The 27,633-nt window shown below is 42.1% G+C and overlaps 1 protein-coding gene across 4 annotated transcripts in view; it reads left to right on the top strand.

Moving 5' to 3' along the window:
- dnm3a (dynamin 3a) overlaps window positions 1-27,633 on the top strand; it is a 258,801-nt gene that overhangs the window by 129,185 nt on the left and 101,983 nt on the right. For all 4 annotated transcript variants that reach the window (XR_013498526.1, XM_078218075.1, XM_078218073.1 and 1 more), the window contains one exon: window positions 17,312-17,421. Coding sequence is in view for 3 of the 4 variants with exons in the window: in XM_078218075.1 (XP_078074201.1) it covers window positions 17,312-17,421 (110 nt within the window). In the remaining variant the exon portion in view is untranslated. The remainder of the gene's footprint in view (window positions 1-17,311; window positions 17,422-27,633) is intronic.

Raw genomic sequence — 27,633 nt, 5'->3', positions numbered from 1 at the left:
AAAGATGATTCATGACTTGGAGAATGTTGCAAAGGTAGCCAGTTAAAGATGGGGATGATAGGTGGGAAGAATATAGGCACCTATATTTTTGATGCGTTAGAATTTGTGAGGGAGAAAGGTGGAAAACTAAAAAACAATTTGTAATTTAACCGTTAAGTGATGGTGCACAGTGCAACACAAATTACTGGCATTAATCCCTCTTACAGAATATGGAAGGGAGCAGACTAGATCCAGCCACTGAGCCCGATGGAGGAGATGGTACTGTGCATCATGTGATGGCTGTGACAGAGACAGTAGCATTTCATGTCGTTGCGAACATGTAGCAAAACGGTCTGTTCCTGCCTTATGTCCTTTCTCAACTCGACCTCAGTCTCATCTTGCTATATAGCATGATATGCAAGCTATGAGTAATGTAACTGTGGGCTTCTTGTTTTACGCTCCATCCCTGACCCCCGCCCCCCCCCAACCCTCCCCTTCTGATTTACTACTTTCAGACACTTAAGACTTGCTACCTGCCCAACTACAGCAGCCCCTGTCGGAAAAGAAAGAGCATGGCCATAGCAGTGATGAAGGGGTCCCATCACTTGATGTGACACTCACAGCCACCAGCTCAGATATTGGCACTACACATACTTTAGAGGCTGATATATAGTCTGAATCAGTATATGGTGAGTCACTGGGCACATGGGGTGCAACCACATTAGGGAGGGAAGGATTGTCACATGACAGCTCACTGGAGGATGAGGTTCAAGACAGTTTTTCAGCAGAGGGCGCAGACGCTGACTTCAATGGGCCAGCATACAGGAGGACACTGATGAATATGCACACTGGGTGCTTGGTACTTTGGCTCAAAGAATTTGGTTCCAAAGTGGCACAGCGCATCGGCACAGAACTTGGAGCCCATTCTTTCAGCCATCACAGCCTTAGCACACCTAGCCTTGATGTGGCATCAGGTGGCTGCTGTCTCTGCTTCCACAGCAGCACAGCCAGAAGGCGACCAATGCCTCAGTGCTGCAATGGAAATTCGCACTGTGGTCATGGGATCCTTGCTTCCTGCCATGCAAGCTGTCATTGTGGCTGTGGCGCTTAATGTTCAAAAGGGCTTGCAGCAGTTTAACAATCTGTTTTCTAACAGATTACTAGGATTGCTGAGGTACCCTGGGGGAGTGACAGTAGCTTCATGGAGCACAAACCCGTTGTTCTCTGTCCGGGTGACAGCATTCATGCTCCCAGCACTGCCACTCTGCCAGTGCCCTTGTTGCCGCTCAGCCGATCAGCCAGATTGCTACCACCCTTGACAAGGTGTTTGAGAATGAAGTCTACTTTTATAGATGCAGAGATGCTTAAGAGAGCCCTGCAGACCCCTCCAGTGGAAGTCAGCAACTGGCCACCAGCCATGCTGCAGTCACTGGGATAGCACTGTGTAGGTGGCACTAGAGCAGCTACTCACAATGGATGCTAAGGTTCATTTCTGTTTGTATAGGGATATGCTTTTGGATAAAGCTGTTAACAATTGTTATTGGTTTTATTGTTGGATATTGGCCAAGGGAATGGAGTTCTGTGATGGAGCTTCTGAGATGGATGGTATGATAGGTAGTGGTGAATGCATGATGGTAAAGGAAATAGTCCCACAAGAAGTCTGAGCAGGTATTTTCAAACACCTTGTCTGGAGCGAACAGGTCGAGGAATGTATCCTACCTCCTTTCTCCTTCCTCTCTTCCCGCCCTTCTTCTTCCTCTTGTTCCCAAGGCAGCTTGCAGATGCTTGGTGGAATGATTCGGCCCTCATAATGATAATATTGTAGAATTTCCCATGGGCCGCAACTAACTTTGATATCTGTGTGTACTGGAGGGCTTCCTCCAAAGAGTGCAGGAAGTGGAAACATTGCATCAGCATGCTGACTGTTTCACAATGTTCCTGGTGGCTACTACATAGCTCGTGTTAAATGTGCATTATATAGAGGGATTGTTGGAAATGTAAGCTGCAAATTCATCTTCCAGACTATCTTTGTCAATTTGATTTGTACTATATGATGATTAAAGTCACCAAGATTATTACTTTACCTTTGATACAAGCTCCAATTATTTCTTGCTTAATGTTCTCTCCAACAGTATAACAACTGTTAGGGGCTCATAAATTACTCCCACCAGTGGTTTTTATTTGACCCTCATTATTCCTAATTTCCAACTACATTGATTCAACTTGTTAATCTTCTCAGCTAAGATGCTTCCTTACTATGTCCTTGTGTCATCCTTTGTTATCAGGGCCATTGCTCCTCATTTTCCATTCTGTCGCCTTTTTAGAATGTTGTGTACCCAGAATATTTATGTCCAACCCTGGTCACCATGTAACCAGAGCTCTGTAATGACGATTAGATCTTAACCATTTATCTATACTTGTGTTGCTGGTTCAACTAGTTTATTATGAATGTCTTGCACACTCAGATAAAGAGCCTTTTAATGTCTTTTTGCTACTATTTGCAGGAACTTTATTCACATATACACTATTACTGTTAAATTCTCTGCCACTTCCTGTTCCCCATCTGCTGGTCTTTACCCAAATCGCTACACTGTTGTATTTCCTCAAATTTTCGCTTTAGGTTTCTAAATCTTCCTTCACCTAAACTGCCTTCCCATTTGACTGTAATGGGAAATTTGAATTGAAACCCCTTCTTCCCATATCGCTCATTGAGCCATGTATTTAATTCTCTAATCTATTTACCACTATGGCAATTGGTGGGTGGTTCAAATAATCATCCAGAGATTGTTGCCTTCGAGGTTCTGCATTTTAATTTGGATCCTAACTCCTCAAACTCCAACACTAGATCATCATTCCTAATTCTACCCAAGTCTTTGGTTCCTACCTAGACCACAACAAGTGGGTCATCCCCTTGCACTCCAAGTTTATATTCAGCCACAAAGAGATGTCTTTAACCCTGATATCAGGTAACACAAATTTTGAACTTTCGTTTGCAGCTGTAGAAAACAGTATCTCTATTACAGGACTGCTTACAGAGCCGTGTGTACAGTTGATGGCACCCTGCATCATCAGAAATTCCACTATCCTAGTAAGGATGTGTCCTGTCTTCCTGCTTCTCCCTGGGGGTGTACTTTGTTATATTTCAGATGCAGCAATGGGTCATATTGTGAGATGTTGGATCTGTCATCCCTTGCTGCCTGGAAAGATTTGGCTGCACAAATGTTGGTGTCACTGTGACCTATATACATTGCCTTGATGTGAGGCTCCAGGTTGTGTTGAAGGAAATGGCATAGTTCTGTGACCACCTCCTTGATGACACATATTCGCCTCAGGCACTTGGTGAGGTGCCAATTTGAGAAGTGCTCCTGAGAAACCCACAGTGAAAAGGGCCTTCTGTGGAGAGCCCTCCGACCTCAGAGCTTCCACTTTCTGTAACCTCTGCTCCACTTGTTGGCCATGTTGCAGATCCAGATGCCCTTCAACCACTGCCCCCAAACCTGCTGCAAATTTGAGTTACCAAATCCTCCTGCCTCCCCTGGATGGATACACAACCTCATGAACAGACCTTCAAAAAGATGTTTGCTGCCCATCCACTAAGTTTGCCACAACAGAAGTCAAAAGCATTTCACCTGTAAGCTGGCTGTCCGACCCTTTAAATAAAGCTAGTCTGGGCACTTTGTGCTGCTGGGTGCATGTGAGACAGTTATCAGCACTGGCATTCAGCACACATGAGTGGTCCAGGTTTTTGAAATCTATTCACTGATTTATTGTTAGGATAGGACTCTCCTGATGCTTACAGTGCGGTCATACTCTTCATTGGTGCCCTTCCCACTATGAGACATAACGTGAGCCACAGCAGCAGAGTCTGGTCATATAGACCACACCATTTCGCCCTTTTGGCCTTCAGGCTTCTTCGGCACAGGCAACAGTAGTGCATAGAGCTCAATTTTATGGCCATTATGTTTGAATATTGCATAAGAGTCAGAGCCTTCCAATCATTGCTCTCTGTCAAATTGAAGAAAAGCTATGCTTCTGAAATTCCCCATGTCACTTTAAAAACAGGTGCTTCCAATTTTCTAATAGTACAGCACATTGCAACTGCCAGTCATCATTACATCATGAGTAAGGACCTTGTAAATTCCTTTGAAGGGGCACAAGCTAATCAACATCGACTAAGATTACAGAAACAAGCTAGTCTCTGCTTTGAATTCGAAAGTTCATTTTTAATGCAATAGGATTCAAATGTTGATGTCAAAATCATAAACGAACTTGTTTAGCCATCAGTGAACATCCACTACTTCTGTGTAATAATACCCATTTGTGTTTCTCATGCTCTGTTCAAAACCTATGAGTTTTTTGTTTTCAGAATCAGCCCTATCAGTTTGGACTTTTTTTAATTGGGCATTGTTGGAAAGACCAATCTTTGTTGCCCACCCCTAAGTGCCCTTTAATGGAATGGCAGGCTAGGCTTTTTCAGAGGGCAGTTAAGAGTCAACCACATTGTTAATGGACTGGTGTCACATGTAGGCCAGACCAGGTAAGGATGGCAGATTTCCTTCCCTAAAGGACATTAGTGAGCCAAATGGGTTTTTATGACAATCGGTGATGTTTTCATGGTCGCCATTACTGAGACTAGCTTTCAATTCCAGATTGTATTCATTGAGTTTATGTGGTGGAATTTGAACCCGTGTCCCCTGGACATTAGGCTGGGCCTCTGGATGACTAAACCAATGACATTCCCGCTGCGTCACCATCACCCCCTATTTTGCCTGATTATGTCTGTTAGTCTTTGCATAACCATTGGGAACCTACAAAAAGTTTTATACTTGTTGATAATGCAAAAAGCCAGTGATATCCACATTGTTGCATTGCTGAATATGTCTTCCTATATTTTAAGATAATGTTTGCCAGAAACATGTAAACTGATAAAATAACACCACATTTTAGATTTTTATTATAAGAATATAAAAGGTGAGTTAAAATGCCTGTTTCCAAATATATCAGAAAACATTGGATGGTTTGCCCTCACTTAATACATCTGGTGATTTTAGAAAAAGAAAAAAGCTATCCACTCGCTGACTCCATATTGGAAAAGGTCACCTTATACTCCGAGCTTACCTCTGAGCTCTCCCAGCATGTCAGCATTACCACTCTTTTGATATTCCGAGAACAAAGGGTTGCATGTTTCCAGTGAACTGGTCTGTTTTTCATTGTGATAGTTGGTGATGCCACAAAGGATCATTCAGTGGGATTGATAATCTGTTGCTGCAAATCTTGTAGGGTTTTAAGCCTGAACAAGTTTCATGTGTTCATTACTGTAGTAGAACTTTGAGCTCATGATGGTTCTTTGCAGCTGTGTATGCAAAAGGACATCCAGATAATCAGTAGATTCGCCATAGTGTTTTGATCAGTCAGCTCACTGCCAATGAGGAGTAATTAAGGATAATTCATTTCCTAATTTTACCACATGCACGCTGGGATTGGGAAACCTCTTTCTTCATGCCTAGTCCACATCAGTATGAAGTTGACTATTATGGCTCAGTTCACCTGTCAGAGGGAGTCACTATCAACAAATGTCAAAAAAAGACTTTCATCATATGGCCATTTTCATGAGCGTGTATGAATTTCATTCTCCAAAGTTTTTTTGAAGGAAGGTCCTCGACCTGAAATGGTAACGCATTGGGCAGGATTTTACGGCCTTGCTTGTCCCGAAACCACAAAGTCCCGCCCAACGTCAGCAGACCTTTCCATTGTCTGCCCCTCGCCTGCTTTGATTCCCCTGGCGGGTGGGACGGTAAAATTCTGGCTATTTTCTCCATCATTGCTACTTGCTATGGTGGGTGCAACATTTTTTCTTGTTTCTAATGGAGAAGTATTCTCAATTCCTTTATCTGCTTCTGAAGCATAGGTCTGCTGCAGACACCATGTCAAGGATTCAACAGATTTCTCATTTCATTTGCCATCAGTTATATGGCCCCCAAATTAATTGAAAGGCAGGGTTTGTTGGAGGGAAGATTTGTAAATGGGAAACCAGGAGTTTGGCTCCGTTTCCCAGAGATACTGGCAAATGTTACATGTAAATTTTCATCACAAGTTTACTGGTCACAGTCAGCCATATCGACAGCTGACTGGTTGTCAGGCAGGAAGACAGCACGGTAGCATAGTGGTTAGCACTGCTGCTTCACAGCTCCAGGGACCTGGGTTCAATTCCCGGCTCGGGTCACTGTCTGTGTGGAGTTTGCACATTCTCCTCGTGTCTGCGTGGGTTTCCTCCGGGTGCTCCGGTTTCAAAGAACAAAGAACAATACAGCACAGGAACTCCAAGCCCGCGCCGCTCCCCGGTCCAGGATTGAATCCTGAATCCAGGATCCCACAGTCCAAAGATGTGCAGGTTAGGTTGATTGGCCATGCTAAAATTGCCCTTGGTGTCCTGAGATGCAAAGGTTAGAGGGATTAGCGGGTAAAATATGTAGGGATATGGGGGTAGGGCCTGGGTGGGATTGTGGTCGGTGCAGACTCGATGGGCCGAATGGCCTCTCTCTGCACTGTATGGTTCTATGATTCTATGAAGACAGCTGGAGAGCAGAGATAAATCTAAGATTGGAAGGAGGGAGTCAAAAATTGGGGGTTGGGGTGGGATGTTGGTTGAGATCAGCGGAGCCTGAACATATAGAATTGAACTTGGTGGACCTTGGCCCAAAAGTGTGCAGTCAAGGTACTTAGCTAATGAATCTGGTGTTCCATGCCTCTCTTCAGATGTGGTTTTCCCAAAGTCCAGGAAGCTTACTTGCAGAGATTAAGACAGGACTATTGCCTTTTACACAGCACTTCGGTTTGTGTTACCATTAGGATTTGGAGCATGTGATCTCACACCTTACTATTCTGTTCACAATATGTTGGAACACAGGCAGTGGCCAAGTGGGAAACTGTTGGTCTCGTAAACCAAAAATTGCGGATTCGATTTCCACCGCCACCTTGCTACATGATCCGTTTTCATTATATGACTATTAAATGGGATTAGTATAGATTGGTATTTGGCATAGACATGATGGGTTGAAGAGCCTGTTTCTGTGCTGTATGACTTTGAGGAGGCTGGCAGTTGCATGCAATAAACAGAAGCTATAGCGCTATAGTTTGATTAAAAACTGTTTGTAGTTTCATAGAATGTCCAATAGGTCACAGCAGAATAGATCTGAACTTTCACCAGTTGTGGAATTAAGACTTTGCATTATTCTTCAAAGCAGCATAGTCAACTCCTACACACATCATGCCCAACACTAGTTTGTACTGTTGCCACTACAAATACTAGATTTCCGTCTGTCAGCTTGGCAGCACAATGGGGCTGAATGAATTCAGTCTATCGTCTTTGGTTCTGATCCATATCCCTTTCTATCACAAGTCACTCTTGGCACTGACTAACTTTGGTCTTTCTTGACTGGTTTTGTTATTCATCCTTGGGATATGGCCTTGCAAGGTCAGCATTTTCTGCTCAGCCCTAGATGGCATTATGTAGGTATTGTTGGACCTTCTGGAACTGCTGCAGTTCCTCTGATAAAGATTCTCACACAGTGCTTTAACTTAAGGATTTTGACCCACCGATAATGAGGGAACTGTGATCTATGTCCGTGTCAGGATGGTATGTGGGTTGGAAAGAAACTTAGAGCTGATGGTATCCCCATACATGTCCATGTACCATGATCTTGTTCCAAATACTTATGTTTGCAGGACCATGAAATGTATTCTAACTCTTTCCATTCTTAAAATGTGCCCAAGTCATTGCAGCAATCTTTCTTGGATCTTGCACATAACCAAAGCCAAGTTCACAGGTCATTCTAACTCTACATCATGCAGCAAAACTGCAAGGTTAGTTTGCATTATCCTCGCAGAGTGTGCCTCACCAGGACCATGGTTTGATTAGTCACCAACACTCAGGACCTGCAATCATGGAAGCCTGACAAATTTCTGTCCCAGATGACCTTTGCAGTAGAGAGAAACCTGACCCAGTCAGTATTGACACAGCAGTCAAGGACAACTTCTTCCTTTCATAGACCCTGCTGAGGACTTAGGAGATTTGCAAATGCATTGCTTTCCTAGCAAGACTGTTCTCACCATGGTCCAGCTCACAGAGACCAATCCTTTCTACCCTAAGTTAATGAGAGCTTTGTCACTGAATGAATCCCAGATGGGATTGTGTGCTGTGCCTTTGTGCAAGGTCACTTCAAGTGTTGTTAAGCAGCTGTCCAAGAGTACTGTAAGATCATCACATGTGTAAGATGGCCGATTCTTCAAGATGAACTCACACCTCTGATAACACACACTCATACCCCCCTTGCAGATATTTGCAAGTTTCCTAATTGATCCTTATTTCCCTAGTTCAGCATCTCGCATGGGGAGAATGGGAACTAAGTTTGGAATGACTTTCAGCCTTAAAAGCAGAGACAAGGATCTACCTGCAGAGGGATGTGAAATCCTATGGGTTTTGAAGTTTAGTGCTACTCTTTCCATGAATTCACTGTCATAAAGTAAACATCACTGCAAACTACATATCAGAAAAACAATTATAACACCAGTCACAACTACTACAAACAATAGATGTCAGTGTGACAGCAGCAGGATAATATCGATGCTTGATGAACACTTCTCCAGAGCTCAAAGCGTGTCTGAGGTTTAAGGCTGACATTGGCCAATCATCAGTGACTCAGATGTGTGCATTTGCTGATGTCACAGGTGTGAAAATAAAGGCTACGTTTTGGTGAGATTGTGTGAGAATTTTTGCAATTTAAGATCCAGATGGGATTTCATTGCCGGTGTGGGGTGGGCTATATTTTGGACCCTTAAATGAATGCTGGACATTGAATATCAATTGAATCTATGAGATGTGGAGAAGGATTAATGCAAGATAGAGGTCGGGATTTTACGACCTCGCTCGGGTGAGGCTCATAAAATCCCGCCCGAGGCCAACGGAGAATCCTGTTCTGTGAGCCTCGCCCACCCGATTCCAGGGTAGGCGTGGCGGTACAATTCCAGCCTTAGAGGTGAAAAGTAAAAGATCAAATACTGTACCGTTAGTCTGCATTCAAAATAACAGGGCATAGCAGTCAATGGGCTACCTCCACTTCTCATGCTCATGTCGGGATTACATCTAGACATAACAGTAGGCGAATTTATCTTTTCAGTCTGCTCCAGTGCAGGTGCACCCTCCTTGGCCTGACCTGTTGGAGTTGATGGGGTTACTGACAGAGGGGAGTTGGAGCTGCAGGGCATCCTTTTAGTGTCCTCAATTGATGTCTTCAGGATGCCTGGTCAGTGGTCGTCCTCCCTATGTGTGTCCTATGGCCCATCCCTGACTCCTTGAGGAGAAGGAGCACATGGATAGAGGTCAAAGTGTCCCATCACCCCTCGCCAAGCCATTGTTGGAACGTACCCATGGTCGAGTGATGGTGTACAGGTCCGAGTACAAATCTGACAGAAACTGCTGAAACTGGGTTTCCAAGACAGCCACCACCCTTCCCATGGAGAATTCGATGTCTCTGAGGGCAAATATCAGGGGTGTCATCGGACTGAGACTGAGCAGAAGCCTGGTCTCTAGCAGTCCTCCGAATGTCAGAGACCTGCTTTGGACATGTCGGTGAGGTGATCACCAGATTGTGAATCTGAGCCTACTGTAGAATTAGGATCCATCAAGGTGCGTGTATCGACACTGGTGGAGGGCGCAGGGTGAACTCAGTGATGGATTTTTCCCCCAAGGATACACCTGCCTCCTCCTCAGCAGTCTTCTGAGGGCTGAGACTCAAGTCTTCTTTTCAAGTAAGTTCTCCACCCTTTTCTTACTGGTGCCTGGAACAGAGAATTAGTGATTGACTAGTCAGGCTTGTATGTCTTAAGATCACTTATGTTCATTGTCTGTGTGTGGCTGGTATTTGCTGGATGCACCTTTGGCTTGGTGGGGGAGGCCAGTCTCACCTTCTGCACAGGAGCGATCCCACTCCTCACCAGCCAGCTCAATGGTCAGCTCTTCAGACAGGGTCCGTAGTTCTGAGGTTACCCTGCTGGTCATGGTTCTCTCTCTCATAATATGTAAACCTTGTTATGCTTAGATAGATGGGTGAACTGTGAGTACTATGGATGAAAGAGCAGTTCAGCAACATGCATGCCTGTTTTTTCTGCTGAATCCTTCTCAGTAAGGGATTAAGACACCATTTGTACAGGAGCTTACATGAGATGGTGAGCTTAAAGTCACTGACACACTGAGTGTTAATGTCCCATCTGCTGATTATGTGTGACACTCTTGCCTTAGATTGCCTAATGCCCTTATGAAAGTGTGAGTGTGCAATGAGTTGAAGTTTCAGCTACAGTGTGTGAGTGGAGAAGATCATTCATCAGTTTGAAGTACTGCAGGCCAGGCCCTTTCTGTGTGGCAGTGGCGCAAACCTTCCCGACAACCTCATTCTAGGCTTGTGTGGTCAGATGGAAGGACCCCCTGCTCTCATCCCTTGGAAAGAGGATCTCCCGCCTTTCCTAGTGGGCCTAAAGGAGGATCTCCAAGGAGATTTAGCTGACCCGTAGTGCAGAATGTTAATTCTCCTTTCCATCACAACACATGGCCTGCAGTGAGTGGATGCCTGTCCGGGTGCTGTTTAAATATTACACCAGGACTTTCAACTTCATGAGGTAATGGTGGGGTCAGTGAATCCCGACCACCACTAGATTTGACAAACTCCTTGCTGAAGCATGATTAATGAGCTGACCAGCAGAAGATACTACAGAATGGAAAATTCCACCCTGAGTCAGAAGGTTGGTTCAAATCCCACTCCAGTAACTTGAGAACAATTTCTAGACTGATGCTCCAGTGCAGTCCAGAATGAGTGCTGCATCTTTTGGATGTTAAATCAAAGCCTCATCTGCCCACTTTCGTGGACATATATTGAAAAAGAGCAGGTGTCAGGAAGTTTGAAGTAATCTATATTTGTATCTTTTGGTGTCAGAAACTATGTGTAGCTTTAAGTAAGTTTAATTTTGTGTTTCTGTGTAAGAAAGAGTTAAAACTTTAGTGAGCTTCATGTTAAACAAAGGTGCCTGCATGTCTGGGTTTTGGTTTCATTTCAAACTGTGCCTGCTTGTAATTAAAGGTTTAATACGTGAAAACAAACAAGCTTTTAAAAAAAAGGCAGTTACTTAGCAACCAGGAGATTATACTGAAAAGCATAAGCACCTATGGTTCAGTTGGAACCAAATGGCCTCCTTCTGCACTGTAGGGATTCTATGATTCTCAAGGAGAAGAAAGCAACTCTCTCAGAAACTGGCAGCGGAGAGGCAGGACAAATTAAGGGGCAGAAAGGAAATCCCAGAAGCTAAATAGCAGTTCTAGAAACCAGGGAATAAAAAGAGGAGCCACAAGAAGACTGAAATCAAAGGGACAAAGAACTGAATCTGACAAAGGTATTGTTCACTGAAGTTAAAGAAAGGACCAGTGAGAGACTCCCAGTTAAAGACAGAGCTGAAAGATGCAGAGCTGGTGAAGCTGGCTAGTATGAAACCAGACATCTGAACTGATCCTAAGGTTGGTGACATCTGAATACAGCCTGTGAAACAATGTTGTTCGATTGGCATGGCTGGGGTACCTGAGAGGTTGTGTGGAAGCTTGAATGCATGTGGCAATCCAAGGCAAAGGAATAATGAAAGGAGAATTGGAAATACGGAAGTGGATCCTTGATGAAGGCATTTGAGAGAGAGCCTTGTGTGGGAGAAAATCTTAAAGTGGGTTCTTCAAGAGTGGAGTTTCGAAACACGTGTGTGGAAGTCAGAGTTCCAGTGAGACCAATTGGCCCACATCAGGACAAGCATCTGGGGGGATGTGATGAGAAATCTACATAAGTTCTATTGGGTGCCATCTGCCATTTGATTTTGATAATGTGGCATGTCTGACCACAGTTGGCCTGTTAGTTTACATGGACTGTATACTTGCTGAGAATATTATAGTATAAGGTATATTTTTAACATGTATTATCCTTAAAATCTGTGTATATCTGTGAAGATGTAGATGGGCTGAAGGAATATTATATTATGGTCAATCTTTACATGTTTGAAATGCTTGATTCTTTTGTTGAAAGTTAATTGGTAGTCCTATGACACTGTTCATCCACATCTCTAAACAGAAACTAAGTTACTGAGCAAGATTTTCCGGCCGTGCTCGCCCTAGAACCAGAAAATCCCACCTGAGGTCAACGGATCTTTGCATGGGTCCGCCCTCTGCCCACTACAATTCCCGTGGCAAGCAGGATGGGAAAATTCCCCCCCTGTCTCTTGAGCCAGGGTTCGATTCTGAGACCTGAGTGTCCAGTAGTAACATCAGATGGGACCATACTGGTCAGCATTTATCCCTCAATCTATTAAAAAATTATCTGGCTATTATCACATTGCTGTGTGTGGTACCATGCTGTGCCAAAATTGACTGCATTACAGCAGTGGCGACACTTCTAAAAGTACTTCATTGGCTGTGAAGTGCCTTGGGATGTCCTGAGGTTGTGAAAGGTGCTCTGTAAGTGCAAGTGTTTTAATATATTATAGTATTAAATGTTAAAATGGGGAAACTTAAAGGAAATTAGATCATTTGATAAATGAGATGTTTGTAATTAGTTCATTTTGTTTCAGGTAATGAACTAAAAATTGTATTGAACAGATTTATTTTGTATTACTGGTATTTACAAAATTGAAGCCCGTGAATGTATACATTTGATGCACTGGACATACTGCTGAATCTCAAAAGCGAATGATGCAAATCCAGTTGCCTTATAACCTCAATGATGCTGGCATTTTAATGAGGGTTTTAGCACAGAATCATTTCATTAGGATTCAAAATAAAGTTTTATCAGTATTAAGCCATACCATACAAACCAGTAATTAACTGAATGAAGCTTGTGGGCAATTCTGTCAGATAATAAGTAAATACAGTTTAATGACAACATGAGACGGCAGATTCTTGCTTCAACGTTTAGTAACGATCAATATCTAGGATCAAAAGCATCATGCTGTGAAAGGCCATAAATGATTCATTTTTATGTAGGCAATAATGTAGATTTGCAAATAAAGAATTTAGGAAACTTAAGTGTTGAATTTGACTGTTGTCAACAAGAGTACATGCAACTGTGACATGGTTCAGAATTTGGTTCTAAATTTATCAGGACAGAATTTAACATTCGTTGAATTTGTTTCAATAATCATATTTTAATAATTAAAGGACTCCAAAAGATGTAGGACTAAAGATTCTATGATTCATACATGTAGTGCTGCCACATAGACTACATCAATTCTCCAGCAGCAGACAAGGCTCCAGGAAGTTACAACTTGCATGGGTTTCTTCAATATTATTAATAAGGAATTCTGTGCAGATTGCAGTGCATAGTGATGTCTCCTCCCTGGGCAATCAGTGTTGTCTATGTAGCACTGCCTTGAATTAGTTTTTACCTTTTTCGTATTTTCTTAATGGTCTGTTGCAAATCATGTTTTTTCAGTTTCTTGGATTATTATCGTATGATGAGCCATCCAGTTTGGATGTCAAATAAAGAGCTTTTCTTCATAACTTTAATACATTAACTCTACCACTTGTGGTGGCATCTCATTGACCATAGGTAGTCCTTGAATTACAAAACTGACAGATCAAAAATTATTTAATTTATTTTTATAAACTCAGTTGTGGCTGTCATGCCTGACCTGTGAAATTGAGGGCTTCTGTCAATGTGTGCAGGTAGTAATGTAGGAACAGGTGTAGGCCACTTAGACCCTCAAAATGCTCTGCTTTCTATTGAGATTGTGGCTGATCTGTGACCAATCTTTGCTCTATGTCCCTTTGTTAACAAAAATCTATCAACCTTGGGTATAAAATAACATCTGCTCTAACATCAATTGCTGTTTTCAGAAGAGGGTTCTTAACATTTATCACCCTTTGCATGTAGAAATGTTTCCAAACTTAATTCCTGATAGCCCAATAGTTAGCGCGAGGCCTATGTCCTCGGTACCCAATCAGTGGAAATATATTCTCTACCTACCATTTCAGTTTCCCTAATTTCTTGAACTCAGTTAAATTACCTCTTATCCTTCAGAATCCCAAGGAATTCCACCTGAAATTGTGTAATTGCTCCATATAATTTAATCCTTTGAGTCCAGGTTTAATTCCGGTAAATCTGGGTTGCAATGTTTCTAAAGCCGTTATATCCTTCCTAAGATATAAAGCCCAGAATTACAGTACTCCAGATGCAATCTAAACAGGGCTTTATAGAGATGTAGCATCACTACTACCTACTTTTGTTCTGGTCCTCTCAGTATAAAAGCCGGCAGACCTTTTTTGATTATTTGCACTTAATTTGCTAATACCTCAGTGTGAGGTCCTTTCTGGCATGTGGATGGATGCAAGTGGCTCCACGGCACTATTTGAAGAAGATATGGGAGTTCTGCCAATGCCCTGACCAAATTTCCTCCTTCAGTTAATAACAAAAAAGATTTTCTGGCCATTCATTTGTTTTCTGTTTGTGGGATCTTCCTGTACAGCAGTTGGCTATTGTGCTGCCTCCAAAATAATGACTGCACTGCTCCTAAATTGTATGTTCACATTTGTAAGCCTATACCTCATCTGCAGCACAATTCCACTTGCCCATCAGTCCTTTCCTCGTGAACTGATATTGGAGCTCAGCCTTCCAACATTTTAAATTTAAATTGATCATACTTGTGTTTAAATCTGTCCCTATACCTTTAACCTTCTCCACCTTGACTATCTCCTCTGGTCTTTCCATTCCCAGAGTCACATACACATCCTTACCACCACACCATTCACTCTGCAATTCTGGGTGTGCTTTCAGTCTATGGGAACAGGAATGGCCCCACAAAACTTATATCATTCAATTTGATTATGGCTGATCTGTAACTTAACTCCACTACAGTTTTGACAAAGAAATGCTTCCTGACATCTTCCCTGAACTCTAGTTTATGGCCTCTTGTTCTGAATTTGAAGAAATAATTTTTTGCTACCCTTTCTGTCTTAATCGTCTTAAATGCCTCAATTAGATCTTTGATACTTGAGGTAATACCAGCATAGTTTGTGCAACCTGTTTTCATAATTTAACAGCTTTAGCCCTGGTATCATTCTGGTCAACATGTACGTACTTGATCACTGATCCATCATTACTGAGGTGCAGTGCCCAACAATTTAAATGAGGTCTGATCTGAGCTTTATAGAACTGGAAAATAATTTGCGCTTCATTGTATTGCACCCATAAGATAAAGGTCGACATTATTTTAAATATTTTTCGTGCTTGTACACTAGCTTATGGTGATTTCAGTACATGGACCCCTAAATTGCATTGCCTCTCCATGGTTCCGAGCTGATCACCATTTAGAAAATTCTCTGATCTATCTTTCTTGGGAGAAAAATGGATAACCTCATACATCCCCGCATTGAACTCCATCTGCCACAGTTTTGCCCACATACCCAATCTCTTTCCAACGTTCTGCTCTCAGTTACACTATTTACTGTGTCACTCAACTTGATGCCATTATAAAACTCGGATAGATCATTCTCTATTCTTTCATCCACCTGTTCACAAATATCGTGAAAAGCTGATATCCTTTCGAGCACCATTAGTCACATTCTGCCAGTTTGAGTACATACTTTCTGTTTCCTACCCCCTAACTAATTCCCTCCCAAACCAATTTATAGTTTTGTGGTTTAGATTGTACAATTTTGAAATCTTACATCCTTCCCCACTCCCCTATCCTTTTTTAGGACACACCATAAAACCAACCTTGTGATCTTCCCTCCTAATATTTCCATACCCAGCTTGGAGTCAGTTTTTCCTTTCTCCTATGTGAAGTGCTTTGAGATATTATTCCATGTTGACAGTGGTATATCAATTCTTCCTCTTCCTCCCCCCTCCTCTTTATCCTCTTCAACACTTGATTGGTGTAAAGTAATTTTATTGAGGTTTTGGTAAGCCACTATACAAATGCAAGTTTCAAAAACTATATTTTGAACTAACTGTTAGAGAAGAGCGAGTTCTAGGATTTTGACCCAGCCGCTTTGAAGAAACAGTAATATATTTCCAAGTCCAGATATTGTGTGATTTTGAGGGGCTCTTGTAAATTGCTGTGCGCCCACTGCCCTTGTCATTCTAGGTGGTAGAGGTCATCTGTTTGGAAAATGCAGATGAAAAAGCATTGTTGAGTTGCTGCAGTGCGTCCTGTCCATTTATGACTAACGACTATTGGATGTTCAAATGACTTGCATTTCAAATCCTAAATTTTTATTTTTGCCCTAAAATTAAAATCTTGCTAATTGTACACTGTTGCATCATTGCTTGAGAGAGGTCTTTAAAAAGTTGCCTTTTACTCGCTGAATTTCCTTTTGTACTCTCCCCCCACCCCCAACCAGCCTCAGACCCAACTCCCCAGGTTATGTGAACATCTGATGAATATGGTTCATGGGTTTCATCATGATAACTACAGACAGCAGAAAGATTCAACCCTAAAGGAGGCATGTTGTCTGGATGCAGACTCAGGATAAATTGAGAAAGACATTAACATTGGGCACACTCACAAATACCAATAGGGACAGACATAAAATTATATATTGGTTCACTGAACTGTTGCTCGGTAAATAATGCTGAACTCTACACAGTTTTAAAATAAATGACTTTGGATACATAGCAGTAAATATGAAGTAATAAAGTGCAAAATTATGTTTTTAAGTGCTGCATTATGTTTTCAATTTCCAGTCTGATTAAAACAGTTTATAGACTTGACTTGGTTAAACATTGGCAGTGATGAATAAGGTGCTCAAAAAAAGCAATTTAAATAAATGGTCTGCTGAAATGTATACTATATTTATATGCATATAGGCCACATGCCTTCACTAATTTCAGATTGGTAATAAAAGGCAGAACAGGCTGCGCATTATCTACAGGGAACAATGACGGCAAGTTACCTTTTGAGAAAACCAAAAGCATTTGCTCAGCATAAGGAAGGTGAGAATAGGCAAGTAAGCAGGCAGTTGAATTTAGTTGGAACGCTAGGCTGTGAGTAATGAGTGGGCACAGAGGAGGCCAGGACCAGGTTCACTGGGACAAGATGAAACCAACTAAACTCCCAACAAGCTAAGTGAAAGCTGCATTTGACCATTGAATACACCACTACTTATGAAGAATTATCCTCATTTTCATAAGAAATAAATGGGGAATGCTGTCTTTTAAACAGTGAGTATATACAGATATACACTGTAGCAGTTTATTTACCCTGTCAGCACCTAATACAATTTTTTTTATTTTTTTTGTTTTTTCTTCTGTAGGAAAAAGAGAAAAAGTACATGCTCCCATTAGATAATCTGAAAATTCGAGATGTGGAGAAAAGCTTCATGTCCAGCAAATACGTATTTGCACTTTTTAATACAGAGCAGAGGTAAGAATGCTTGAAAAGAACGTGTACATTTTTTGTGGTTAGGACCAGGCCTTGACATTTTCAGAAATAGATCAGATTTCTGAAGTTTTGACCATATTGCTTTTTTTTAAACAAAAGTTATTTTGATGTCTTGTACATTGTACAAAATTTATGTAGCTTTCTCCTGTGTTGAATTTCTAGGCTGGTGGTTGGTGTGGTATCACACTTAAGAGGAAAGATACTTATTATTCATAGAATTACTTACATGGAAGGAAATTATAAATATAGATATTTATTTGTTTTTTTTGAAAAGGTGCATTTCCACTATGCCACAGAGACCTGTTAATAGGCTCCTCCTCCCATTTAGACTAACCTGGGATTGGAATTTAAAAGGTACTTGCAGCCCAGCCTGTGGTTGGGTAACTCCAAATTTGTACCAAGGCTCTTCGCTATGTAAATTCACTGATGTTTCATGTAAATGACGGCAGCAGAGAATCTGAATGGAGAGGGATACTCATTCTAAATAGTAAGTTTCAGGAAGTGTAAATGTTCGTTCATGTGAAAAGGCATATTGTTTGCAAACTGCTAATTGATCCTTCAACATAAAATTGAATTGATTTATTATTGACACATGCATTGGGATTGTTATGGTTCAGGTCAGAAACTCTAAAGTGTTTTATGGAGCCCACTTGGATCATATGTTTTGCCTCTTGAATTTGGCCAGGATAAGCATGAGATGTTTCACTTCAAATGACCCACCAGGAAGCTTTTATCAAACAAAGTTTATTTAAGAATATAGTTAACATGTATAGTAAGAAAATTAGCAAGAACTTTTATCAATTACAAACAAGAAACAGAGCAACTATTATAATGTATAACCATTAACAAATATACCTAATGTGCTCCAATCAAACCAATCCAATAGATAAAAGAGCCTTTTCACAGGTTTAATACTAAAACTTTAATTCTAATACTAAAACTCAAACCTGCAGCTAAACTGAAAATGAAAAAAAACTCCCATCACCTGACCTGCTAATCAATTTTTCTCCTAACAATTAGTCATAAACATCCCAGTAAAAATGAAACAAACCCCTTTTAAGCAGCAATAAAAAGATACTCGTAGACAACCCGGCAACAATGAGAAAAACAAACTGAAAAAGTTTGCTTACAACTACAGAGTGTATGATTTTTGAAAAAAGCTTCTTAAAGATACATTAGCATCACAGGGATACATTGAAAAGTATTGTTTCTTGCGAGCTATACAGACAAAACATACTATTCATAGAGCATAAAAGGGAGAAGGAAAGGATAAGGTGCAAAATATAGTATTGCAGTTACTGATAGGGTGAGGAGAAAGATCATAATATGTGCCAGGGACATTCAAATGTCTGATGGCAGCAGGGAAGAAGCTGCTCTTAAGACAGTTGGTATGTGTTTTCAGGCCTTTGTATCTTTTTCCCGATGGAAGAAAGTATGTCCGGGGTGCATGGGATCCTTGATTATGCTGGCTACTTTCACAAGACAATGAGAAGTGTAGACAGAGTCAATGGATGGGAGGCTGGTTTGCAAGATGGACTGGGCTACGTTCACAACTCTTTGTAGTTTCTTGCGGTCTTGGTCAGAGCAGCGGCGATACCAAGCTGTGCTGCATCTGGAAAGGATGCTTTCTATGGTGTATCTGTAAAAATTAGTGAGAGTCGCAGTGGACATGCCAAATTTCCTTAGCCTTCTGAGAAAGTAGAGGCCTTCGTGAGCTTTCTTGACTGTAGCATCGGCATGGAGGGTCCAGGACAGGTTGTTGGTGACCTGAACACCTAGAAACCTGAAGCTTACGACCATCTCCACTTCATCCCTGTTGATGTAGATAGGGCATGTCCTCCACGACACTTCCTGAAGTCGATGACTATCTCCTTCGTTTTACTGACAATGAGGGAGAGATTATTGTCATAGGAAGGAAGGAAATACGAAGGAAATAAAGGAGAGTATTAAAATAAAAACAGATGCGTACAGAGTGGCCAAAAAGAGTGGAGAATTAGTGGATTGGAAAAGCTTTAAAAAACAACAAAGAATGACCAAGAAAGCAATTAAGAAAGGAAAGATAGATTATGAAACTAAACTAGCTCGAAATGTAAAAAATGATAGTAAAAGTTTTTACAAATATATAAAAAGGAATAGAGTGGCTAGAGTGAATGTTGGACCCTTGGAGGACGAGAGGGGGGATTTAATAGTGGAAAACGAGGAAATGGCTGAGACTTTAAATAAGTTCTTTGTGTCGGTCTTCACAGTGGAAGACACAAATAGTTTACCGAATATTAGAGATCGAGAGTTGGTGGGAGGTGAGGTCCTTAATACAATTACTGTTACTAAAGTGGTAGTGCTTGGTAGACTAATGGAACTGAAGGTAGACAAGTCCCCGGGCCCGGATGGAATGCATCCCAGGGTACTGAAAGAAATGGCTGAGGTAATAGCAGATGCGTTAGTAGTTATTTATCAAAATTCGCTGGACTCTGGGGTAGTGCCGGCTGATTGGAAAACAGCTACTGTTACACTACTGTTTAAAAAAGGAAGTAGACAAAAGGCGGGTAACTACAGACCGGTTAGCTTAACGTCCGTAGTTGGGAAGATGCTGGAGTCCATCATTAAAGAGGAAATAGCAGAGCACCTGGATAAGAATGGTTCAATCAAGCAGACGCAGCATGGATTCCTGAAGGGAAAGTCGTGTTTGACAAATTTACTGGATTTTTATGAAGATGTGACTAGCGTGGTTGACAGAGGGGAACCGGTGGATGTGGTGTTTTTAGATTTCCAGAAGGCATTCGATAAGGTGCCTCACAAAAGATTGCTGCAGAAGATTGGGGTACACGGAGTTGGGGGTAAGGTGTTGGCGTGGATTGGGGATTGGCTATCTAACAGGAAGCAGAGAGTTGGAATAAATGGGTGCTTTTCTGGTTGGCAGTTGGTGACCAGTGGCGTGCCGCAGGGATCGGTGCTGGGGCCTCAACTGTTTACCATTTACATAGATGATCTGGAGGAGGGGACTGAGTGTAGGGTATCAAAGTTTGCTGATGACACGAAGATGAGTGGGAAAGCGAATTGCGTGGAGGATGCGGAAAGTCTACAGAGAGATTGGATAGGCTGAGCGAGTGGGCGAGGATCTGGCAGATGGAATATAATGTTGGCAAATGTGAGGTTATTCACTTTGGAAGAAATAATAGTAAATTGGAATATTATTTAAATGGAGAAAAATTACATCATGCTACTGTGCAGAGGGATCTGGGGGTCCTTGTGCACGAATCGCAAAAACTCAGTCTGCAGGTGCAGCAGGTGATCAAGAAGGCGAATGGAATGTTGGCCTTTATCGCGAGGGGGATAGAATATAAAAGCAGGGAGGTCTTGCTGCAACTATACAAGGCGCTGGTGAGGCCGCAACTGGAATACTGTGTGCAGTATTGGTCCCCTTATTTGCGAAAGGATATATTGGCCTTGGAGGGAGTGCAGAGAAGGTTCACCAGGTTGATACCGGAGATGAGGGGTGTAGCTTATGAGGAGAGATTGAACAGATTGGGTCTGTACTCGTTGGAGTTTAGAAGGCTGAGGGATGATCTTATAGAGGCATATAAGATAATGAAGGGACTGGATAGGGTAGAGGTAGAGAGATTCTTTCCACTTAGAAGGGAAACCAGAACTAGAGGGCACAGCCTCAAAATAAGTGGGGGCCGGTTCAGAACAGAGTTGAGGGGGAACTTCTTCTCTCAGAGGGTAGTGAATCTCTGGAATTCTCTGCCCATTGAAGTGGTGGAGGCTACCTCGTTGAATATGTTTAAATCATGGGTAGATAGATTTCTGATCGATAAGGGAATTAAGGGATATGGGGAGCAGGCGGGTAAGTGGAACTGATTCGCCTCAGATCAGCCATGATCTTGTTGAATGGCGGGGCAGGCCCGAGGGGCTAGATGGCCGACTCCTGCTCCTATTTCTTATGTTTTTATGTCATTGCACCGTTCTTTCCTGTACTCCGTCTTGCACCTGATTTCTTTGATTAATAAAATCAACCTTTACTCAAACTGATGTGGATTAACTTAACATTAATTAAACATTGTTATCTCAAAGAAACACTTGTAGCTTACGGTAGCAGAATAATGCGTTCTGCATTACATGTCCTTGTATATATTCCTTGACTAAAATTGAGTAGCACCATGGGAGTTTAGTTCGCACTGTCCCCACTGGTGTGAAAGGGGTTCCATTCTCTTCCTCCTTACAGTGATTCTTGGATGCCAGAATTACAAGAACAAAATACACATGACAAACGGGTTTTGGCTCAACCTTAAACTCGTTTGTTTATTAAACCAACAAAACCCTGCTACAGCTCTCTTTATCACTTGACTGAAACTTATAATCACCCACTGCATACAACTGGTGTTGATAGTAGGTCTGGATCTGGAGATGACTGATTCCCATCATTCTTCTCCTGACTGCATTGCCCATACTTCAGTGTTGTCCTTTAATATTGCCCAATGATGTTATCACACTCCGGGCCTCAGGCTTAGATTCAGTTAGCATCCTGTTGGATCACCTGGTCTTTCATTGTTCCTTATCTTGGTCTTTCAATCTCCTGATTGCAAAGCTGTGAGGTCAAAAGACAATTTCTTATCTTCTCCGCGATTTCCCTCACGGTGATGGGTTTTAGCACTGTTCCGATGCTAATGTTTCTCCCATTGTTACCAGGAACTAATGGTGATTCATAATTGCCATTAACTTATGGCATTGTACAATTGTTAACGTTCTCCAAACTGATTATCAGTCAGGGTTTCAGTTTACTCATTCTTTCTGTGCATAAAGGTTAACTGTTTCATGTCCTTCAGGTGTGAACACAATTTGGCCGCTATACATAGTGGATGGTAAAACCAAACATTTATGCAGCCCGCATATTTTTTAAAAACAAGCTTGATGTTGAACAACTGAAATCTCCACATAGCAACTGCCTTCTGCAACATGGGGGAATCAGTGGAATTTAAGGACTGCAAATAGCTGATTTGAAGTTGCTTGATACCTTAATTTTGCCAGAAATAGTTGCATGCCTAATATGTGAGAAACAGGTGTCTTTATAATCAACTTCTATAGTACTGCTTAGTCATTTGCCTGATATAGGTGACTGCCTTTGATAAACATGGACATGTTGCAAGTGGTGGGGATTGTAATCATGTTAAAGAAATGGAAAGATGGTGTACATTTCCCTTCATATTTCCTGTGTCAGATTTTGAACATCATGCTTGAGAAACAGACTTTCTCATAATCAGGTTTCCCCCAATAGGCTGCCTGAACTTTGATATTCATAAAAGGGCAAAAAAACTAAACCAATCAAATCATACATAAATGTTTTCAGATGCTTTCAAGAAATCAATATTAAGTCACTCTTAAGAATATTAAACCCAGACAATATGGGTGGCATGGTGGCACAGTGGTTAGCACTGCTGCCTCACAGCGCCAGGGACCTGGGTTTGCTTCCCGGCTTGGGTCACTGTCTGTGCTGAGGCTGCACGTTCTCTGTGTGTCTGCGTGGGTTTCCCCTGGGTGCTTCAGTTTCCTCCCACAGTCCGAAAGACGTGCTGGTTAGGTATATTGGCCATGCTAAATTCTTCCTCAGTATATCTGAACAGGTGCCAGAGTATGGCGACTGGGGGATTTTCACAATAACTTCATTACAGTGTTAATGTAAGTTTACTTATGACTAATAAATAAATTTAAACTTTAAAAAACAAAACCTAAACCAATGAACTTGCTCAAATCTTTTCAACAAAGCATTTTTCCACTTTTTTTAAACAAATTTTGAAATCCAGGGCTCAAAAAACATCCCTAACATCAAAATCTAAAAATACATATTTTGCAATAATGTGGTTAAATTTGTCTATAAAATTGTATTTGAGTACCTTCATTAAAGTTTTTACTCAGAACCCTCGGCTTCTCTCAAAAACCTGGGATTGGAATTGGCTTGTTCTCAATAGAATAACCAATGATAGCTCTGCCTACAATTGCCTGCATGTGAAGGGAAGATGGATTGTTAAGCTAAAACTTTAATAAGGAAATGATTAACGAGGGCTTATGATGCAGTTTATTTATTTCATGTAAGAAAATGAAACAGTTAACAGAGAGAAGGCTGATTAAAGCATTTTTGCTTTATTTTGTTAATACCACAAAATTCAAAAGGAATAATTATTTACACAAAAATGTTTTTTCTCTCTGCAAAAGTGCATTTCCCTCAGGCAATAGCAGCATTTATGAGTTGTTTTTTTCTAAATGATTTGAAAACAGCTGAAAAGTTTTCAACTAATGATCAGCATCTTTTAGCATTGTGGTCAAGGTGGGGCGGTGATGGTCATTAACAGAGGGGATGGTAAGTTGTGGATCTGTTGGTAAATGGAGAATTAAGGATGTATTCGCTCGTATTGCAGTCGTAAGGGCATGTGGTAGTCCCCTTTTCCCCTTCCCCTCTTCCTTTGTTGCTTATACATACCTGGCGATAAGGACTGTGACCTCATGGTGGTGCGATTGTTTAGCATGCAGCAGACCTTGACAAATCTTGAAAAGTCCTCTGCTGAGTACTTCAGACTCCTTCAGAACTGTCCAGGTTAAAAAAAAGTGTTCAAGCACCTCAGTGATCTGCTCCATTATATTTCATGTGGCAGCTTTGCTTTTGTTCAATGCATACTCCCCACATGTGCATGGGTTACATGTTGGAGTCATGAGCCATGTGGTCATTAAAGGTCATTGTTGCCCAATAGCCACCTTCTTGATTTCTCATGCTGGCCCAAGTGCTGATGGTACTGGGCATTGGCCTGCATGATACCTGTATATGCCTGCAACTGCACACTGAGGAAGCAGAACCCTTTCTAGTTGTGGTACATCTCAGAGTTGGCATGCAACATGCACAGGGGGAGAAGTACAATCTTCACTTTTCTCTAGCGAGAGAGAATGAAATGTATTCAGCTCTGTTGGAATAAAGTTTTAAAATTTATGTATTAGTGTCACGAGTAGGCTTATATTAACACTGCAATGAAGTTACTGTGAAAATCCCCCAGTCGCCACACTCCGGCACCTGTTCAAATATACAACTCACTAACATCCCTCATGCAGCAGAATGACAAACTGAAAAATGTTGCCCATATTGCCTGCTCCGGCCTAGAAGGAGCCATACACATAGAGGTTCATCGTCACAGTTGCTTTTACAGCCACTGGCAGTGCTGACCTTGCCCTGTACTGAGGCTGTGGACCTCCTTAATGAAGCGGTGATGTCTAATGCAGTATTACTTGCAGAGCTTGAGGTAGGAGTTTTGCTTGATGAACACTGGCAGGATATGGCTTCCTGCTGGATGCCCGAATTCCTTTCCTCCTCCTCCCTCTTTAACAAGCTTGTCCTGCTCTTTGTCAACTCTGCTTATTCTCCCTTTCATGCGGTCAGCCGAACTTACTGGAGCAAGTGATTTGTGCAGAATGCTTGAAGTCAGGACAAATACCTTCAGCACGTGCCACACCTCTCTTCGTAGAACTCAGCACCTTTAAAAGACTGCAGAACTCACCAAACACGCCTACGACTGCAACAAGAGCTCTCAGGAGTGAATCTAAATGTGGGTTGATGTTTCTTTAGAGAGCACTGCTGGGTGTTCCTTCCGGCTACTGATAGCTTATTCAGCATTGCAAAGTTAAGAGAAGGTGATAGCTAGAATATTGTTCGCTTGAGATTTAAAATAACATTGTTGGCAAAATATCAGTGTTACACACTGTTCCATGTCACAATCTGCCTACTCTGCATACTGCTAATGGACACTCCATGTGCACGCTAATGGTCTTATCAAAGCCAAAGTGCAAGCTGTAGATGCCAATCTGGAGGCAAAATGACAGCCATAGCACTGGAAAACCAGCACTGCACATGTGCATTTTGTGGCTGTATTCTGAGAGTACATAGCACTGGAGGGGTCAAAAAAGGTGGAGTTTTACTATGTCGGCGTACAGTGTCTGTCGATGTTGTCAGACAGTAGATGAAAAAAAAGGAGGGGGCCAAATATCATTTACCGGGAGACTCTGGAGGAGCCATTGCCGAAGTGAAAATCAGAAACTGTTGCTAAAACAAATCTCCATCTGAGATCAGATAGATATAGTAAGAAGTCTTACAACACCAGGTTAAAGTCCAACAGGTTTATTTGGAACTCACCTGAGGAAGGAGCAGCACTCCAAAAGCTCGTGATACCAAATAAACCTGTTGGACTTTAACCTGGTATTGTGAGACTTCTTACTGTGCTCACTCCAGTCCAACGCCGGCATCTCCATATCATAGATAGATATAAGTGCAGAAAGAGAAGGGCAGTCCCACAGCTCTTGGCAGCAGTGGCAAGGTTTTGGAGAGAATGGTGTGTTTGGTCACTGAAGGGTACAGAGAGTTACTGGAAGACAAGAGGGATCATGCACTGTGATGAAAGCACACAGGATTGTAAAACATTTACAACATAGTAACAGCACATTTGGCCCAATATGTCCATGCAAGTATTTATCATTAACATGAGCCTCCTTCCAATCCTCTTCATCTTACTCCATCAATGCAGCCTTCTGAAAGATATGTTTTTCAAATTCATTTACCCTATGAATACCGAAGGCTCAGCCAGAATTTATTGCCCATCCCTAAATGCCCTTGGCAAGGTGGTGGTGAGCTGCCTCCTTGAACTGCTGCATATAGATTCACCCACAGTGCTGTTAGGGATGGAGTTCCAAGAGTTTGACCTGGTGACAGTCAAGGAACGGTGATATCATTCCAAGTCAGGATGGGGTGTAGCTTGGCAGGGAACTTTCAGGTGGTGCTCTTCCATTGTGTCTGCTGCCTTGTCCTTCTAGATGGTAGTGGTTGTTGGTTTGGAAGGTGCTGCCTAAGGAGCTTTGGTGAGTTCCTGAAGTGTATCTTATAGATGGTACACACTGCTTCTACTGGTGTGTCGGTGGTGAAGGGAGTGAATGATTGTGAAGCCAAACAAATAGGCGACTTCGTCCTGGATTGTGTCAAGCTTCTTGAGTGTTGTTGGAGCTGCACTCATCCAGACAAGTGGAGAGTATTCCATCACACTCCTGACTTGTGCCTTGTAGACAGTGGATAGGCTTTGGGGAGTGAGGAAGTGAGTTACTTTGCTTTGATAGCCACAGCATTTATCTGGCTCGTCCAGTTGTTTTTCTGGTGAACGGTCACCCGCAGAATGTTGATAGTGGGGGGGAAATGCAGCAATGGTAATCTCATTTAATGTCAAGGGGTGCTGTTGGTGATTGTCATTGCCTGGCACTTGTGTGGCATGAATGTTACTTGCCGTTTGTCAGCATAAGCCTGGAAATTGTCCAGGTCTTGCTGCATTTGGACTTAGAATAATAGAATCCCTACACTGCAGAAGGCCATTCAACCCGTCGAGTCTGCACCAATTTTCCAACAGATCATTCCACCCAGGCCCTATCCCCATAGCCCTACGTATTTGCCCCGTTAATTCCCCCAACCTACACATCTTGGGATACTAAGGGACAATGTACCATAGCCAATGCACATCTTTGGACTGTGGGAGGAAACTGGAGCACCCAGAGAAATCTCTCTCAGGGAGAATATGCAAACTGCACACAGACAGTCACCGAAGGCCGGAATTAAACCTGGGTCCCTGGCGCTGCGAGGCAGCAGTGCTAACCTCTGTGCCATCGTGCCACCCTACATGGACTGCTTTAGTATCTGAGGAGTTGTGAATGGCGCTGAACATTTTGTAATCATCAGCAAACATACCTATTTCTGATCTTATGATGGAGTGCAGATCATTGGAGAAGCAGCTGAAGATGATTGGGTGTAGGGCACTATCCTGGAATACTTGCAGTGATATCCTAGATCTGGATGATTGACCTCCAGCAACCACAACCGTCTTCCTTTGTGCCAGGTTGACCCCATTAGCAGAGTTTTCCCCTGATTCCCATTGACTCCAGTTTTGCAGGAGCTCCTTGATGCCACACTCAGTCAAATACAGTCACTCTTAAATCACCTCTTGAGTTTGAACCAAAACACTAATGAGATCAGGAGCTAAGTGACTCTGGTGGAACTCAAACTGAGCATCAGTGAGCCGGTTATTGCTAAGATCCACTTGATAGAAGTGTTGATGACTTCTTCCATCACTTTGCTGATGTCCAAGAGTACACTGATGGGGTGGTAATTTGCCATTTGGATTTGTT

The sequence above is a fragment of the Mustelus asterias genome, chromosome 8 (assembly GCF_964213995.1).
Source record: "Mustelus asterias chromosome 8, sMusAst1.hap1.1, whole genome shotgun sequence".
NCBI classification, from domain to species: domain Eukaryota; kingdom Metazoa; phylum Chordata; class Chondrichthyes; order Carcharhiniformes; family Triakidae; genus Mustelus; species Mustelus asterias.
Note: the sequence above shows the minus strand (reverse complement) of the source record. Positions and strands in the feature narration are given on the sequence as shown.